The 16,884-nt window shown below is 40.4% G+C and overlaps 1 protein-coding gene across 33 annotated transcripts in view; it reads left to right on the forward strand.

The window, feature by feature from the left end:
- Positions 1–16,884, forward strand: part of MAP2 (microtubule associated protein 2) — a 284,984-nt gene that overhangs the window by 231,041 nt on the left and 37,059 nt on the right. For 15 of the 33 annotated variants that reach the window (XM_058532876.1, XM_058532885.1, XM_058532884.1 and 12 more), the window contains 3 exons: positions 93–206; positions 2,278–2,355; positions 12,933–16,691. In XM_058532876.1, the coding sequence (XP_058388859.1) occupies positions 93–206; positions 2,278–2,355; positions 12,933–16,691 (3,951 nt within the window). The remainder of the gene's footprint in view (positions 1–92; positions 207–2,277; positions 2,356–12,932; positions 16,692–16,884) is intronic. The other 18 variants (XM_058532902.1, XM_058532904.1, XM_058532905.1 and 15 more) reach the window with 5 other exon arrangements.

Consider the following 16,884-nt stretch of genomic DNA (forward strand, 5'->3'; position numbering starts at 1 on the left):
AATAGACTACATTGGCTGAGTACTTTTTTCCTCTTTGCCTCCTGTTTTGGAGGTCTCATTATTTTGTTTTCCTTTGTTGCTATTTATTACAGAGGAGGTGTCTGCGAGGATAGTTCAGGTGGTCACGGCTGAGGCTGTCGCCGTCCTTAAAGGTGAACAGGAGAAAGAAGCGCAGCATAAAGATCAACCTGCAGCCCTGCCTCTAGGTAAACGCGAAGGAGCCTCAGGTCAGGGCTCTGTCTGCTGCACCCTGATCTCGGGGTCACATCTTCATGTTCAGAGATAGGCCGTATCTCATGCTTCGTCCTTACATGTAACCAGCATCGAACACCGCTGTTGGGGTGCACTGGCACCTATTTTCACCTTTCTCAACAGGCTCATTGTGGTATTTGGGTCGTCTTCAGGGTGATGAGCTTATATTTAGGCTTTGCCCCAAAATTGACCTCAGTTTTGCATTTCCAGTCCACTACGGACAGTTATTATAAAAATAAAGCCAATGCATTTTGATGGCATGGCCCCCATTCATAGGGAAAATGTCCTAATACTCTAATTCGAGATGATTGTTTCCCCTTATGGGTTTTGGTGAATGAGTGTCTATACTATAGCCTTGTTTGAGTCTCTCTGAACTAACTACACAAAAATGTATAGCTAGGTCTTTGTTAGATTCATCAGTGACTTTGTATCTCATATGAGGTTCTGGCCTTCCCTTGGTTCATTTAAGGGCCCTGAGATAGCATTGCTCTCTCTCCTGGTCACAAGTCAAATGCCGTCCAGGGCCAAACAAGTAATGTAATGGTGCTTGCCAAGGAAAGCGTGTTCAACCAAAGGCTGCTGCCCATCTTCTCCGTAGATAGATACATAGATAGATAGATAGACACACAGACAGGCAGATAGATAGATAGATTGCTAGATAGATACATAGATAGATACATAGATACATAGATAGGTTGATAGGTACATAGATAGATGTAGGTATATATACATGCAGAGACACAAGAACGAACTCTCTTAGGTTTAACATATATGTTTATTTCACAGGTTCATATAGCTAATCCACAGAAAGATATGGTTTTTAAAGCCTAAAAATAGTACATATCCATTTTTCTCTCTCATATGTATCCTTAATATTTGATCTTCTGATCAATACTCCTTCAATTGTCTATTAAAAATTAAGCAATAAAAAATTTTACTCTCCCAGAATAATAATTAAAAATACTCTCCTTATTTTTAATAAAATTTTCTTTGATTATCAAGGATTATTTTTCTCTTAAAACAGAGAGAAAAAAATTATCTAAAACATTAACTTTCTGCCTGTGGTTCACTTCTATTCTTTGAAATAAATGAAACTACCCCCCTATTTTTTTCTAATTGAAACCTTAAAATATGCCATGTAGAAGCCAAGAGGGTCAAGGAACTAAGAAGTCATCTGTCATCCCAAAGCTGCCTCTACTAACTGCTTTATGAAACTGAGTTCACATAATCTTAAAAGAGATTTTACCACTAGCCTTGACTGTTGAGTATTTCCTTTTGAAATCGCTTACCCTCATATGAGTGGTCATAGAAGGTAAGTGTCTTGAAGAGAGAAAGAGTTAACAGTGAATGAATCACATCTTCTAGAACTTTTCTCTTTGGTCCTTCATGTGTAATGCCAAGGCCAGAAGATTACTCAGCTCCCACTAGTACGTGGTGTCTATCTGAAGGCTGCCTCAGGTTGTGACAGCTTCATTTTTCTTTTCTGAGAATACGTACAGAAGAGGGGTTTTGACATTGGACTCAGTGGAGAAAATGTTGTTTAAAAAATACATTACCAATACTAACTGTGATTGATCAAGGTAACAGTTGTTTCCAGATCAAGAGGTTGAACAATATGGACTTCTAATATTTTTTCAGCCAGTCAAGCCAAATCCAAACTAAAATGCTTGCCTGTGTGTGTTTGAATATAGTAGATTAGGACCAGAATGAAATATTTTATTAATTGGACAGGCAGACACAAATTAATGCGATTAATGATAGAATTTTAGCAGGCATCTCTAATCCATTTTTATGGAGAAGAAAAAATGATTTTTTTGGAGAATATTAAATGCTTTTCTTTCTTTTAGGTTTTCAAAAATATGTGAATCAGGTAATGAGGCTAAAAATAAGTCAAGTGCATCTTATTATGACTCTTTTTCTAAATTTCGTAGAGAGGACTTTTTACAGATTACAGAAGTGCCTATATACCTACTGGCCTAATAGAATTAATTGTTGTATCTCATTTTTCCATTGTTTGATCTTTAGCAGCTGAAGAGACAGCTAATCTGCCTCCTTCTCCACCCCCATCACCAGCCTCAGAACAGACTGCCGCCGTGGAGGAAGGTGAGCCTATTGGACTTTTTGAGGTTTGTCTTCTGATAGAGAGTAGATAAACACTGACCCATGAGCACTGGACTCTGGTATGGGTTAGTATGTCACCCAGCTTGGGAGCTGTCTGTTTCAAATAGTCAAGAAGAAACAAAGGCTTTAAATAAATGTATAATTATTTCTTTATATAAAATCAGAAGTAGAGGAATATGGTAAATAAAAAACGAAAATCTGCTAGATAAAGGAAAAGATAACTTTGTATTTAAATTACTAGAATAACTACAGAGAACCAGTTTATTTAATGTAGAATGTTTTGACAGAGAAGATACAATCCTATAAGTGACTGAACAAAAATGAATTTATTGATGAAATCAACATTTCCTTAGGGAAGTGTTGTCAGGAATTGTCTCTGTTTTGCTCACTTTTGTGTTGCCAAGACCTTCCCCAGGATCTGGCCCATAGCGAACTCTCCATAAATATTAATGAATAAATGAAGAAGTCAGTGAATGAATCTGATATTGAGAGCAGGGCACTGGGAGCTGAGATCATGGCTTCTCTCCTGCTGAGACCTGTTATCGTCCGTGAGTCTATTTATGCATTTACTCCACATTCAATGCCCTGTCGGCTTTCAGTTCTCCTTGATAAAACAGAGGGATGCCTTTAAAGAATATTCATTCAGAATCTGAGATGAAAGGCTCTGTTTAAAAGCAAACTATTATTGGTCCTCTGACTTAGCTCAGTTAACTTTTGTGTATTGTTTGAGTTACAGGAGAAGGCAGAGAAGAGCTACAGCTCAATGTTGTTTCAATATAGTTTAGTTTTCATATACTAAAATCAGAATTTTAATACTGTTCCCTTTTATTCATTTATTTCTTCACTTATTTTTCCTTTTGTTGTCCCTTTTAGAGATCATTTTACTGTGTTAAAAATTGAATAACATCACGAAAGATTCACTGTCTTTTTATAATCTGTAATTAGGTTCATTTAAAATATTCTTTGATTTCCTAAATACAGATTTTCCTATTATTGAACTATAAACTATCAATAAATATAATTTATTTTTGTCACAGATTTATAAACCTAAACCTTTTTTTAAAGAGGTTTTTCTTTCCTGAATTGAAGGCTTTTTTGGTAATTTACTGCCTGAAACAATGTTAAACAAACTAAATTATTCTAAGGAATAAAAGAAAATTTGGGGACTATGATCAGTGCTTATAATCAGTGTCATAATAGCCATTGATTATTAGTTAATTCCCTGAAAAATGTGATTTGACCTTTTAATTCATAGATTTGAAAGATTCTTTTTGGCCTTATGTTCATCCATCATTGGGCACATATTTATGGAGCACCTATAATGTCCCTGGCATTCTTCAAATTCTGTTACCCTCGTGAACAAAACAGACATGACCACTCATTGTAAGGAGCACACAGTCTGGTAAAGATCAGAAATTCAATAAATAAGCTTACAAACAATTTCAAATTGGTTTAACATCAGGAGAGAAAAGAACAGGGAGCTTTAAGGTAGACAAGGGAAATCTGATTTTATTGGATGGTGAGGGGAGAGTTAAGGGCTGAGCCCAGAAGCAGGAGGAAGTGTTGGCCAAGCAAAGATGGAGGAAAGGGACATTTTGGGCAGAGTGCCCAGGACGTGCAAGTGTGCTCAGGTGGGCAAGAGCGTGAAGCGTTCTAGGAACTGAAGGAGTCCCGTGGCTAATGGGTAGTAGGAAAGGGGTAGAGAGTGAGGGAGTTGGAGTCAGCAGAGCCCGCTGGGCTCAGGGGCCTGGAGTTCACTCCGAATGCAGTGGAGGCCTTCCATGACAGCTCTACTTCCCTTGGGTCACTGAAAATGTTTCTAGCCCCTTTCATGTATCAGGGAATGCTCCTAAGCCAGAGAGGGGTGTGATGTGTACCCCAAAGTCAGCAGAGGTCAAGTAATGTACTCTGCTTACTCTTAAATGGGAATCAGAGCAGAAAAGGCAGTAGGGTCCTCCCTCACCTGGGAGCTGCCCCAGTCTGCCTTCTGGAGGGTGACATCCTGGACATCATGAAAATATAAATAAAATATGGAGTCACCTTTACATTTTGGTAACTTAGGTGTCACTTTCCAGAGTAACTGTTCCCTTATATTTTGGGGTTGCTTTCCACAAGCTGTTAAAGTATGTTCGGGGAAAATGTCAGCTTGCTTCCAATTTAAAGTAATTCAAAAACATTTTATTCTTAACATTTTTGAAACTAAACTTTTATTTTTCTTGAATTATTACTTTTTCTGTTTTCAAAAGAAAGCATTAAACCATTTGAAGGCCTAATGATTTGCTTTTAAAATATCACATTATTGAATGAAATAGAATATTTAGGAGCAAAAACAGAGTCCCCAAAAGCATGGATACTTTTAGTAAAAGGAGGCTCAATCCTGACCTTAAACAGTAAAACCGTTATGAAATGAATTCAGTTTTCCATAAATATCTCAAGTCCAGCTTTGACGTGTCGAATGAAAGGGAAGAGCAGAGGTACATGACAGTTGGAGTGTGTTGAAGGTGTGTTGAAAGGTGCTAACATGTATGGAGTCCACCATTGTGCCTGGCACTTTCTCAGATATCTTCTCATTTAATCCTCCCAGGAACCCACAGCGATAGATAATATTCACTTCCCCTTCTTGCCCAGGATGTCATGGCTAGCAAGTGGCTTATCCAGAATTTGAATCCAAATCCAGGTTCCTGCAAACAAATCCTCACTGCATCCCTTAAGCTGCCTCTTATCCAGGTTCTTAGTGTAGGACTGTGAACGTGAAGTGATGTTCCAATGAGAGTTTATTATAAGCTACTGGACTAATTTCCTTTTAAAAACCACTCCCAAATAAGTAATTCATTCACTTGTAATTTATTTATTTTTATTATTATATATCCCATCTGCACTGAGTATGAACCAAAAGCACGTGCCAACGACAACAGGTCTGTTGTCTTCTGTCATCATCGTTGAAACTGAGCACACTGTTTGGACTTAGCGAGCCTTGGTCCTCTAAGCATCACTTCTGTGGTCCTCTGAGCATCACTTCCATGTTCCTCTGAGCATCACTTCCGTGGTCCTCTGAGCATCACTTCCGTGGTCCTCTGAGCATCACTTCCATGTTCCTCTGAGCATCACTTCCGTGGTCCTCTGAGCATCACTTCCCTGACACATCTCTGGGACTTGTGATAGGGATGGACTGTAGGCTCATGGGTCCTCAGCAGAGATTTGGAGCACACACAGCTCTGAGTACCCAGAGAGGACTGTGCTTTGCCAGACCTTCTTTCTGAAGTTGCCCAGCTCAGGGCCAGACAGATACTACAGAGAAGCTGCTTTTCCACTGGAGCCCTTAAAGTTCTTGTTGTTCTCATTGTTCTCTGATTAGTGTCAAAGTTTTCAGAATAGAAAACACTGTTTCTTTGAAATGTTATAGATCTGAAGCAAGACTCTGGGCTATTTTCACATTTGGATACGTTCAAAAACAGCAACAAGAAGGAGGAGGCAAAAATCTTCAACAGGTTAAAATACCCCAGGAATATTGCCTTTCAACTACCAGCTCTCAGCTTTAAATTCTGTAGTTTTATACTGTAGTCTGCTCTTCTCCCCAGAAAATAAATGTTGAAAAGCAGAGAGGTGAATATGCCATTTTCACTCATTGCCGTTGCAATCTGTTGGACACATTAGAAATTTTAGAGGTAACTTGCATACGTGGGGAGTTTACAGCCCCAGAGAGTAACTGGAGGAAATATGAATGGCTGGGACAGGTGATAAGCCCAGGGCTTATGATTCAGCCAGTGTTGTAGACCAGATCTCAGCCAGTTATCTGCTCAGCTGAGAAATCGTGCCAAGCTGACCTAAGAGTATCAACTATCATTTCAGACTTCTGCCATCCCACAACATAATAGGCTTCGTGGCTGAGAAAGTTCTGAGCACTTATCCGGAAACAACTTCCATGGAACAATCAGTAAATTATGTGCTTGAAAGATTAAAAGTATTCTCTCTACAAAACATTAGTTTAGTATCCTTATGACTTCAGACTTATTTTCAGTTGTCAGCAGTTGGTTGCTAAAAATAAGTTGCTGTCCTAAAAATACAGTGCATTTTCAAATTCATGCTATAATTCTGTCTGCTTAAATTTTGATAGAAATAGAAACTATATAAGCTTTGTTCTTATTATTGAGAGTTATGAAATTTTAAAGTTATTTCTCCGTATAAATAAATAAATACTGATTAGCAAATTTAGTAACCTGCCATGGAGGCCTGAGATGTGGTTTCTGCACCACATCAAAAGCTAAATATTGTTCATTGTCATCATCCTTAAAGCTCACTGAAATATGTAAGAATCCAAATGCTAAGCAGACTGATCTGCATTTGTATTTCTAAGGAAATCTATTTAAATAATACAGATTTCCAAGCCAAGACACAGGAAAGGACAGAAATGAGAGCAGTTCCTTTAGCATTTCAATGACAAATATGCGCTGAGGGGGTTGAAATACAAAAACAGCCAAGAGCCAGTAGTGCAAATGAAACTGCGTAGAATAAAGTCTTGATGAGTCCGAAGTCAACTCAGTAGAAATTCTCAGGTAATTGTATCTCCATTGAGCTTTCAGAAGAGAAGCAAAACACGAGAAAACAAGTTTATATTCCTAGGGACTGTCTTAAAACCATATACTTTCACAGTCATGTAAATGAGAGCCAGGGTTCAAAAGGATGCCCTTAGGAGTTTAACATCCAGAGGAAGACTGTACTGGATGTGCTGTCGGCACTCTTCTTAGCAAGGCAGGAAAGAAGAAGAGTGCATTGTAGATTTTTCTTAACAAGATGGAAATTAAAAATTACTTTCTGGTTCAAGTCATTAACTAGAAATTAAACTAACCAAAATGCTAACTATGTGAGCATCTCAGATAATTAGGGTTGTGCTTGAGATAGAACAATTTTCCCCCATAATACAGGCATCAGATCCTAACAACTTTCTTCTTTTTTAACTTATAAATATATTGATATAAGCATGAAAAGAATTAATCTGCTTGAAAGAATTTCTTCCAAAGAATGAATTTGCTTTGTAATGCTTCGTTTCTATTCCAGTGTTTCTGTGGTTATTCTGACTTGTTCGAGGGGGATGTATAGATAATTTCTAATATGCAGTAGGGGTGTCATTGCATTTGATTTATTTAGGTCACTGGCAAGATTTGTTGAGGGAAGGTTTAAATTCAGTGGCAACTGAAGCATGAAGCACTCACCGTCCCCCATCCTCCAGCAGTGTGGTCTTGCTGACCTGCTCCATCCCGCTGTGCTGCTTCTGTGGCCCTTTGTGTCCTCGTGAAGGTGTTTGTCTCGTCTGATCTTGTGTCTGTCTTGTCCAGTTCTCCCTGCAGTTTCTTCCTGTGTGTCTGTTTGTAGATGAAGGGGCTGAGGATCAAGTAGGTCCTCTACACAGGTTCCCCAGCCACGAACCTGCCACCAGCGGGGAGAGGCGTAACCTCCTCGCCCCCTCCATCTCGGTGTCTGTGCCTGACGATGACCCTTCCAATTCCGATGAGGAGTACTATGAGCATCCTTTGTTCAGCTCACAGTGGACCACCTCTGGTGTGCTGCCCAGTGTCCCAGCGCCCAGTGCAGAGGCCCACTTAGGCCAGGAGAAAGGTGAACCAAGCATGGTCCCCTTTGGCTCCTCCTCCCCGGCCTGCAGCTTTGCCCACGTGCGTCATACTAAGTGTGCTTCATATGTGGGGTGGGAGGGGCAGAGCCTGTTTTATCCATATGAAAGTGAAGTCCCTATATAGCTTATGTCCACGCAAATGCCTCGACAATTTATATACAAGAAACTTTACTTGAGGCATGCGAGAACTCCCTTTTTCTGTATCTTTACTTCTGAAAAGGAAGCAAAAAAACGGGGGGGAGGGAGAGGAAGCAAAAGTAGTTCAATTAAAGTATGACTCCTTTCTGCTCCCTGCAAATGGATCAGTCAGGGAAGAATATATTCTCTTATCTAAGCTAAAGAAGGTGACCCTGAATATAATTTTTTTCTCCTTGGATACATAATATTACTAAAACTACATATACATAGAATTAGCCTTCTTTTTGTGCTACATTAAAATGATAGCTCTTAAAGAGAAAGACTGAAGAATCTGTTTAGGGCAGAATAAATGTTATGGAATGAATGTATTTCTCCAGATTGCTTAATTATCCACAGAAACTACAGAGGCTTCTCTAGGTGACTAAATCTTGGCTCACATCAGTAGAGCTGGGCTGAAGTGAAGGAAATGATCTGAAGCCTTTGCCATTCCAACCTCACAAAGCTGGGAGCCCCCAGCGTATAATTGGCTACGGTGAGGATGAAACAACGGAGCAGTGGGCTGCAGTGTGTCTCATTCTAACCAGCTTGTTTAGTAAAGAAAAAAAACTAGAGCTAAAAAGTGTTTTGCTTAGGTGAAGAGATTATTTTCAATAGAGAAAAGTAGCTTGCTTAAGTGAAGAGTTTATTTTCATACGGGACTATATGTAATATAAGGGCAAGCAGTTCCAAAGCAATGAGGGGTAAGTTCAGAGCTCACCAACTACACTCACGATGATAAACGTCTTCCAGGATCCTGTGGAAAGCAGAGGGCCCCCATCACTCAGATACTCTGATAGAGGAAAGGACCCATACTGAGTGAAACTAAGTTCTTCTCTTAATGTGAACTTAATTCAGAAAAATATGTGAATTATGGAACAGGTGTAGCAGAAATAAACATGATTTATACAAAATGAGAAAATGGAAAGCTAAAAAGTTACACAGATTTGGGAAACATGTAAATTAACTTGATTCGACTTCATCCAATAAGGTGACATTAGTAGAGCAGCTAAATTAAAATTCTCTTAGCTGTAATCAAAATCTCTAATTCTATGGCATTATAAAAATTGCCTTAATAAGAAATTAGAATCAGAATTTTTTAAATGCTACTTACATAATTAAATTACAAAAATGAAAATGTGTAAATACTAAATGTGAAGAAATAGATGAAGTAGTTCTCTTCTCCCAAGGGTTTTAATATTTCTCAAAAAAGAGTATTTCTTTCCTTTCCCTCTGTAGTCTTTCTCACAGGGCCGTTTAAACAGTGTGTAATTGTTTCCTAGGAATTTCATAAGAATCTTCCATTAGCAGAACTATAAAACAGCTTATGTATTTCCCTTTAATTTCTTAAATGATAAAATGGGATTTATTTTACTGGCATTTGAGGTATAAATGAGAAACAAATGAACATAGTAATTCGTGTCCTTCATAAGTTTGTTTTTCACATTTTAATTGTTAACATTTTTCCATGCGATATACATCTTTTGGGGGAATAGTTTGGCCATTTGGTTGCCTCTCAATTATCTTTCCTTGGTGGTTTTGTTCTGAATTGCAGAAATAAGACTTTACAGCTAATATGCACATTTTCTTTCTTTCTTTTTTATATTTTATTTATTTATTTATTTATTTATTTATTTATTTATTTATTTATTTTTGTGTGAGGAAGATCAGCCCTGAGCTAACATCCATGCTAATCCTCCTCTTTTTTTTTTGCTGAGGAAGACCGGCTCTGAGCTAACATCTATTGCCAATCCTCCTCCTTTTTTTCCCCCAAAGCCCCAGTAGATAGTTGTATGTCATAGTTGCACATCCTTCTAGTTGCTATATGTGGGACGAGGCCCCAGCATGGCCGGAGAAGTGGTGCGTTGGTGCGCGCCCGGGATCTGAACCTGGGCCGCCAGTAGTGGAGCGCACACGCTTAACCGCTAAGCCACGGGGCTGGCCCCACATGTTCTTTCTTATCAGTGTCGAAGAGCTATATTACCGATATTTCAGGGGTTTAAGCAATATTATAACAGTTGTGTCCCAGAGGTAGACTTTTCTAATTAGTAAGATTAAATTTTACCTGGACCTTGTTTTTCGGAATATTTTATTTACTCCTTGAAAATTTTTACATTCTCCAATGTCATATAATGCAATGAAGGTAAAATAAATTCAGTTAGGTAGTGTTTCATCTTAGAAATGCTAAATAGATTATATTTTAAATCATTTTGATGGACTTCATGATAAAATAGTAAAAGTAGTTGATTGGATATTATCTTGAGGCCAGGCTTTTTTTATTCCCAAAGATTTCTTTAGCGAAGTTCGCGTGTTTTAATAAAGTAATCAGAAATTCTTATGTAGGGGCTTCATGCATTGGAGAAAACAGCACATGTCTAACAAATTTAAAGATTTTTTTCAGCACATCAATGCATCTATCTTTTCACAACCATCTGTTATTTGGCAGCACCATCTCTTATTTCCAGCAAGCTTTTCACGTGTGCACAACTTACTGCCATTTTCACTAAGGGTAATAGAGCAATAAAACCCTTTCAGCTCTCAAGTCTTAAAATAAATAGCCTTTTAATGAGACTTTTAAAAGCATCATTATTAGCAGATTCTACATAATAATTTTCCAAGCAATACGTAATGTACGTTGCATTAGAATGTTAATTTGCTCATCTGAGTGGTAAAAGAGGTCCTCTGAGGTGATTATAATGGAGCTGAAAGTGTTCCTTGAATAATATTTCTGTGTTTCTGTGTATTGTTCTGTGGTCATGATGTCAACATCTTTTTCATCCCTAAGAAGAAGAAATGCTAGAGGGTCCAATGCCTGAGGAAGAGAAACCTGCCACTCTTCCTGAGAAAGAGTGTGGGGCAGCCAAGGCCTCAGACCAACCCAAGGGCCTCAGTGGGGGCCAGCTGGAGTCTAGTGCGGAGGCCTCAGTAGTTCCCGAAGAGAGTGCCCCAGCAGGGGTCCCAGAGGAGAAAAGTATAAAAGAGGTCACCGAGGTGCCTCCAGAAGTAAAAATCCCTTCCTCTGCCGGGGAAGGTGTGTCTCTCATGGGATTTGCATGTATTTTGTTGCCAATGGTCTCTCCAGCAGCTTACCAATGATGCCTTTCCAATGCTATTCCATCGCTCCGTCTTCTCATGATCCCAAGACCACTGTTTTAGGCTTAATGAGCAGAGAGTGTGGCTTGTGCTGGTGCTGTGTGGCAGCTTGGTTTTCCACCACTGCAGCCGATTCCTGGTTTTACTTTGCTGTGATACAATATGCTTTGCAGCCAGGTTGTGATGCTGTGTGAGCTTTCTTTCCGCCCCCCTCATTTCAAATGTTTGCCAGTCACATTGCTAATACATGTATATTTTTCTTTTTCTTTTTGGGACAGCAATTCATATGCTTTTCTTTCAAATCATAGAGTTGGATTCTGGCACATAGAGCCTTAAATGGTAGAGACGTTTTTGTTTGCAACCGCAATGTGCTGTATTTTTTATGCTTCGATGAATACTGGTTTGGTTTCCTTAAAAGCTCCTGCTGGTGCTTCTCATATCATTTCCTCTCCATGACAGCCAACCCCTTTGATCATCCCCATATCTCTTGAGTTTTCATTCATCTAACCTTTATTAGAAGTTCATAAATTATTTCTTTTCTGTTGTTACAACAGGACACACAAGTATATAAGGTAATGATGATCCATACACTTGCTCTTCGAGAGATGATTGAATTGTCTTATTTTCCCCCAAGTCTTTTCCAAATAATTACATTTAGCCCTAATGACCACAATGAATTACCTTTGGCCTTAAAACACAAGTGAAACTATGAAGCCTTTTGGGTTGGTGAATAAATAAAAATAAGAAAGAGTCATTTAATTTCTGTAGAGCATCTCTAAAGCCAGTAATGATCAGTGCTTCACCCGTCAGTCGTGTTTCAGGGAATGAGGTCATGAGCAAGGAGAGAAAGATATTTTGATAACTGACTCTTTTAAAAATTTTGTTACTCATATGACATCCCAGTATTAATAGTATAATTCAGATTTTCTTACATCTATCATACAGACTAAGTAATGACTAGGAATTAAGAATTTTGAATATTTGGTAGAAATTGACTCTTTAATTCTTAGATCATATCATATAAAGTCAATGGCAAATATTTATTTATGTTTCTGAAATTTAATCTCAGATGACTTCTAAAAATTTATGCCAGTAACCTTTCAATGCCCTAAAAATTGGTCCTGGCATTTGTTGATCAAGTTAATTGAAACTGTTAACACTTATTATAAATTAATTGGCCTTTTGCCCATGGCCTGCCAATTCACTTTAAAATGAGAAAACAAATGAAAAAGTTCAATAGAAATCAACCCTTTTCCATATTGAGTCCTTAATATGTCTTCTTTTGTACCCTAATGTTAAGTACTTATTCAATATTCTTTAATTTATAATTTTTATCTGTAGAAGGCACATGAAATTTCTACTATAAAACATGTCACATACTATTTAGGAGAGACCAAACAAAGGAAAAAAGAGTATTCAGAATATACTCTTATTACAATTCCTGTACCCGTTAGTTCACAGTGGGAGTTCATTTTAGCAATCGTACAAATGTGTCTCAGTCCTGACATTTTCATATTGATTTTTAAGTGGGTAGCATGTTTGCATGTTCCATAGTTTTTCATTTTACCCTACCGTTCATTTGTCATTTCAAAATATAATTTTAAGCTTACTGCCTGAAAGCCCTTGCCTATTATTTGTTTAAAAATCAACCCAATTACTTCAGGTTTACTTACAGCCTCGACGATGGAGTTCCATGATCAACAGGAATTGACTCCCTCTGCAGCTGAGCCACTGGACAAGAAGGAAGAGGAGTCACAGAAACAAAGCAAGCCTGGCGAAGACCTTGAACATGCTGCCTTAGTTTCTCCACCTGAGACAACTGACACTTCTCCTGATAAAAAGGACATGCAAGGCACAGAAGAAGAAAAAGCACCTCCCACTCTGTTTGGGCACCCTCTTGGTGCCAGCCTGGAAGACATGAAACAGAAGACAGAACCAAGCCTGGTGGTCCCTGGTATTGGCCTCCCTGCACAGCCTCCAGCTCCAAAAGAGCAAAAGGACTGGTTCATCGAAATGCCAATGGAAGCAAAAAAGGATGAGTGGGGTTTAGCTGCTCCAATATCTCCTGGCCCCCTAACACCCATGAAGGAAAAAGATGTACTTGACGATATCCCCAAATGGGAAGGGAAACAATTTGATTCTCCCATGCCGAGTCCCTTTCAGGGGGGAAGCTTCACTCTTCCTCTAGATGTCATGAAGCATGAAATCGTTGCAGAAGCATCACCCTTTGCCCCTGCCCTATTACAGCCAGATGACAAAAAATATCTAGAAGAAACCAGTGGCTCAGCAACTGCCAAAGATAGTTCTACAGTTGAAGAGCCCCATAAGGATAAACCTGACAAAATGGCAGAAGCACCAGCCTCAGAGGCAATCACCCCACCCAAAGATGCTCACATTCCAGTTGTGGATGAATGTGTCCCAGAGAAAGTTTTAGGGGAAGAAAAAGAGGAGATAAAGCAAGACAGTGTGCCGAAAAAAGAGACTTCCATCCTCAGTGCACAGGAACCTACACTTACTGAAAAGGAACCTCAGCTAACACTTGAACAAAAAACAACCATTTCTGACAAAGAAGCCATGCCAAAAGAGAGTGAACCCCCAAAAGTGACAGATGAAGAAACAAGCATACTTCAGCCCTCCACAGAGCACATTTTCTCAAAAGAAGAACAGAAGAGCCAAGAACCTACCACAGACATATTAAAACAGGACTCATTCCCTGTAAGCTTGGAGCAAGCTATTACAGATTCAGCCATGACCTCTAAGACACCAGAGAAAGTCGTCACCGAACCAGCTGCACTAAGTGAAAAGAGTGATACCCAGGACCTTTTTGAGGAAAAAGTTACTGACGAAGATAAAAAGGTTGAAGGAGTTGGCGCTGCAGCATCAGCTGAGATGGAAATGCCATTTTATGAAGATAAGTCAGGAATGTCCAAGTACTTTGAAACATCTGCCTTGAAAGAAGAAGTGACAAAAAGCATCCAACCAGGCAGTGATTACTATGAACTGAGTGACGCAAGAGAAAGCGCCCCAGAGTCTTTTGATACTGTATCTCCCGTGTATAAAAATGGCGACAAGGCACTTCAGGCAGCGAAAGAATCCCAGCCCAGTGCTCCAGCACAAGAAGCAGGCTATAGCACTCTCGCACAGAGTTATCCATCTGATTTACCTGAAGAGCCCAGTTCTCCTCAAGAAAGGATGTTCACTATTGATCCGAAAGTGTATGGGGAGAAAAGGGATCTCCACAGTAAGAATAAGGATGATTTGACACTAAGCAGGAGTTTAGGACTTGGAGGTAGGTCCGCAATAGAACAAAGAAGCATGTCAATCAATTTGCCCATGTCTTGCCTGGATTCCATAGCCCTTGGATTTAACTTTGGTCGGGGGCATGATCTTTCTCCTCTGGCTTCTGATATTCTAACCAACACTAGTGGAAGTATGGATGAAGGGGATGATTACCTTCCAGCCACAACACCTGCATTGGAGAAAGCCCCTTGCTTCCCAATAGAAAGCAAAGAGGAAGAAAAACAGGTAGAGGCTGAAAAAGCTACTGGAGAGGAAAGTACTCAAGTAGAGGCATCATGTGAGTCGCCTTTCCTAGCCAAAGATTATTACAAAAATGGTACTGTCATGGCCCCCGACCTGCCTGAAATGCTAGATCTGGCAGGAACAAGGTCAAGATTAGCTTCCGTGAGTGCAGATGCTGAGGTGGCCAGGAGGAAATCAGTCCCGTCAGAGACTGTGGTTGAGGAGAGTAGCACTGGCTTGCCCCCTGTCACTGATGAAAACCACGTCATTGTTAAAACGGACAGTCAGCTCGAAGACCTGGGCTACTGTGTGTTCAATAAGTACACGGTCCCACTGCCATCACCTGTTCAAGACAGTGAGAATTTATCTGGGGAGAGTGGTTCCTTTTATGAAGGCACTGATGATAAAGTGCGAAGAGATTTGGCCACAGACCTTTCATTGATTGAAGTAAAACTGGCCGCTGCCGGAAGAGTGAAAGATGAGTTCAGTGCTGAGAAAGAGGCACCACCACATATCCCTGGTGACAAATTGGGACTGGGTAGGGAATTGGATCAGGAGAGGAGAGCTAATGATAAGCTGGATACTGTACTAGAAAAAAGTGAAGAACATGCTGATTCAAAAGAACATGCCAAGGAAACAGAAGAGGCTGGTGATAAAATCGAACCATTTGGAATAGATGTAACCCACGAGCATGCTCTGGCCAAAGAACTGACAGTATCAAAAGATGCATCACCTCTTGTGGCTGAGAAAGCAGAGAAAGGTCTTAGTTCAGTGCCGGAGGTAGCTGAGGTAGAACCATCCAAAAAAGCTGAACCAGAACTGGATTTTGCTGCAAAGAAAGCTGACCAGGGTCCATTAGATGTTAAAATCAGTGACTTTGGACAGATGGCTGCAGGGCTAACCACAGATGCTGGAAAAGCAGCAGAGCTTAAGCCTGAAGCTGCACAGGACCTGACTCCCCCGTCCGCAGCCCCTCAGGAGGCAGAGGCATTCCTGGGCGTTGAGTCTGGCCACTTGAAAGAAGGCGCCAAAGTCAGTGAGACAGAAGTCAAGGAGAAGGTGAGCAAGCCTGACTTGGTGCACCAGGAAGCTGTAGACAAAGAAGAGTCCTACGAGTCCAGCGGTGAGCATGAAAGCCTCACCATGGAGTCCTGGAAAGCCGATGAGGGCAAGAAGGAAACATCCCCAGAATCCTCTCTAACTCAAGACGAGATTGCCATCAAACTGGCAGTAGAAATACCTTGTGCACCCGCTGCTTCAGAGGCTGACGTAGCTCCAGAGGAGAGAGCTGATGTCCAGATGGAATTTATCCAGCTGCCAAAAGAAGAAAGCAAAGAGACCCCAGACATATCTGTTACGCCCTCTGACACGACAGAGCCACTGCCCGAAGCCGTGGCCCCTGAACCAGCGGAGGCTCAGAGCGAGGAAGAAGAGATAGAAGCCCAGGGAGAATACGATAAACTGCTCTTCCGCTCAGACACCCTTCAGATTACTGACCTGGGTGTCCCGGGTGTCCGGGAGGAATTTGTGGAGACCTGCCCAGGGGAACACAAGGGAGTGATCGAGTCCGTTGTAACCATCGAGGACGATTTCATCACTGTGGTGCAAACCACGACCGACGAAGGGGAGTCAGGTTCCCACAGCGTGCGTTTCGCAGCTCTCGAGCAGCCGGAGGTGGAAAGGAGACTGTCCCCTCGTGCCGAAGAAGAGCTCCAAGTGGAAGAGGCAGCTGAAGCCCAGGCAGAACCCAAGGACGGCTCCCCAGAGGCTCCGGCTTCCCCTGAGAGAGAAGAGGTTGCTCTCTCAGAATACAAGACAGAAACCTATGACGATTACAAAGACGAGACCACCATTGATGACTCTATCATGGATGCGGACAGCCTCTGGGTGGACACTCAAGGTGTGCATTATTTTTTTAAATTTTCTACCCCCAAATAAAATCCAATAACCTAATGGAAAAATTTTTTTTCATTTTAAACATTTTTATATGTCCCCTTTCTCTTTAATTTGCGTTTTGTGAAATCGATGCGGGATTGTGTACACTTGTTACTAATATTTCCGTGTTGTTGTTGTTGTCATGGTTTGCTTCGATC

This window comes from Diceros bicornis, chromosome 37, assembly GCF_020826845.1.
Source record: "Diceros bicornis minor isolate mBicDic1 chromosome 37, mDicBic1.mat.cur, whole genome shotgun sequence".
NCBI classification, from domain to species: Eukaryota; Metazoa; Chordata; class Mammalia; order Perissodactyla; family Rhinocerotidae; genus Diceros; species Diceros bicornis.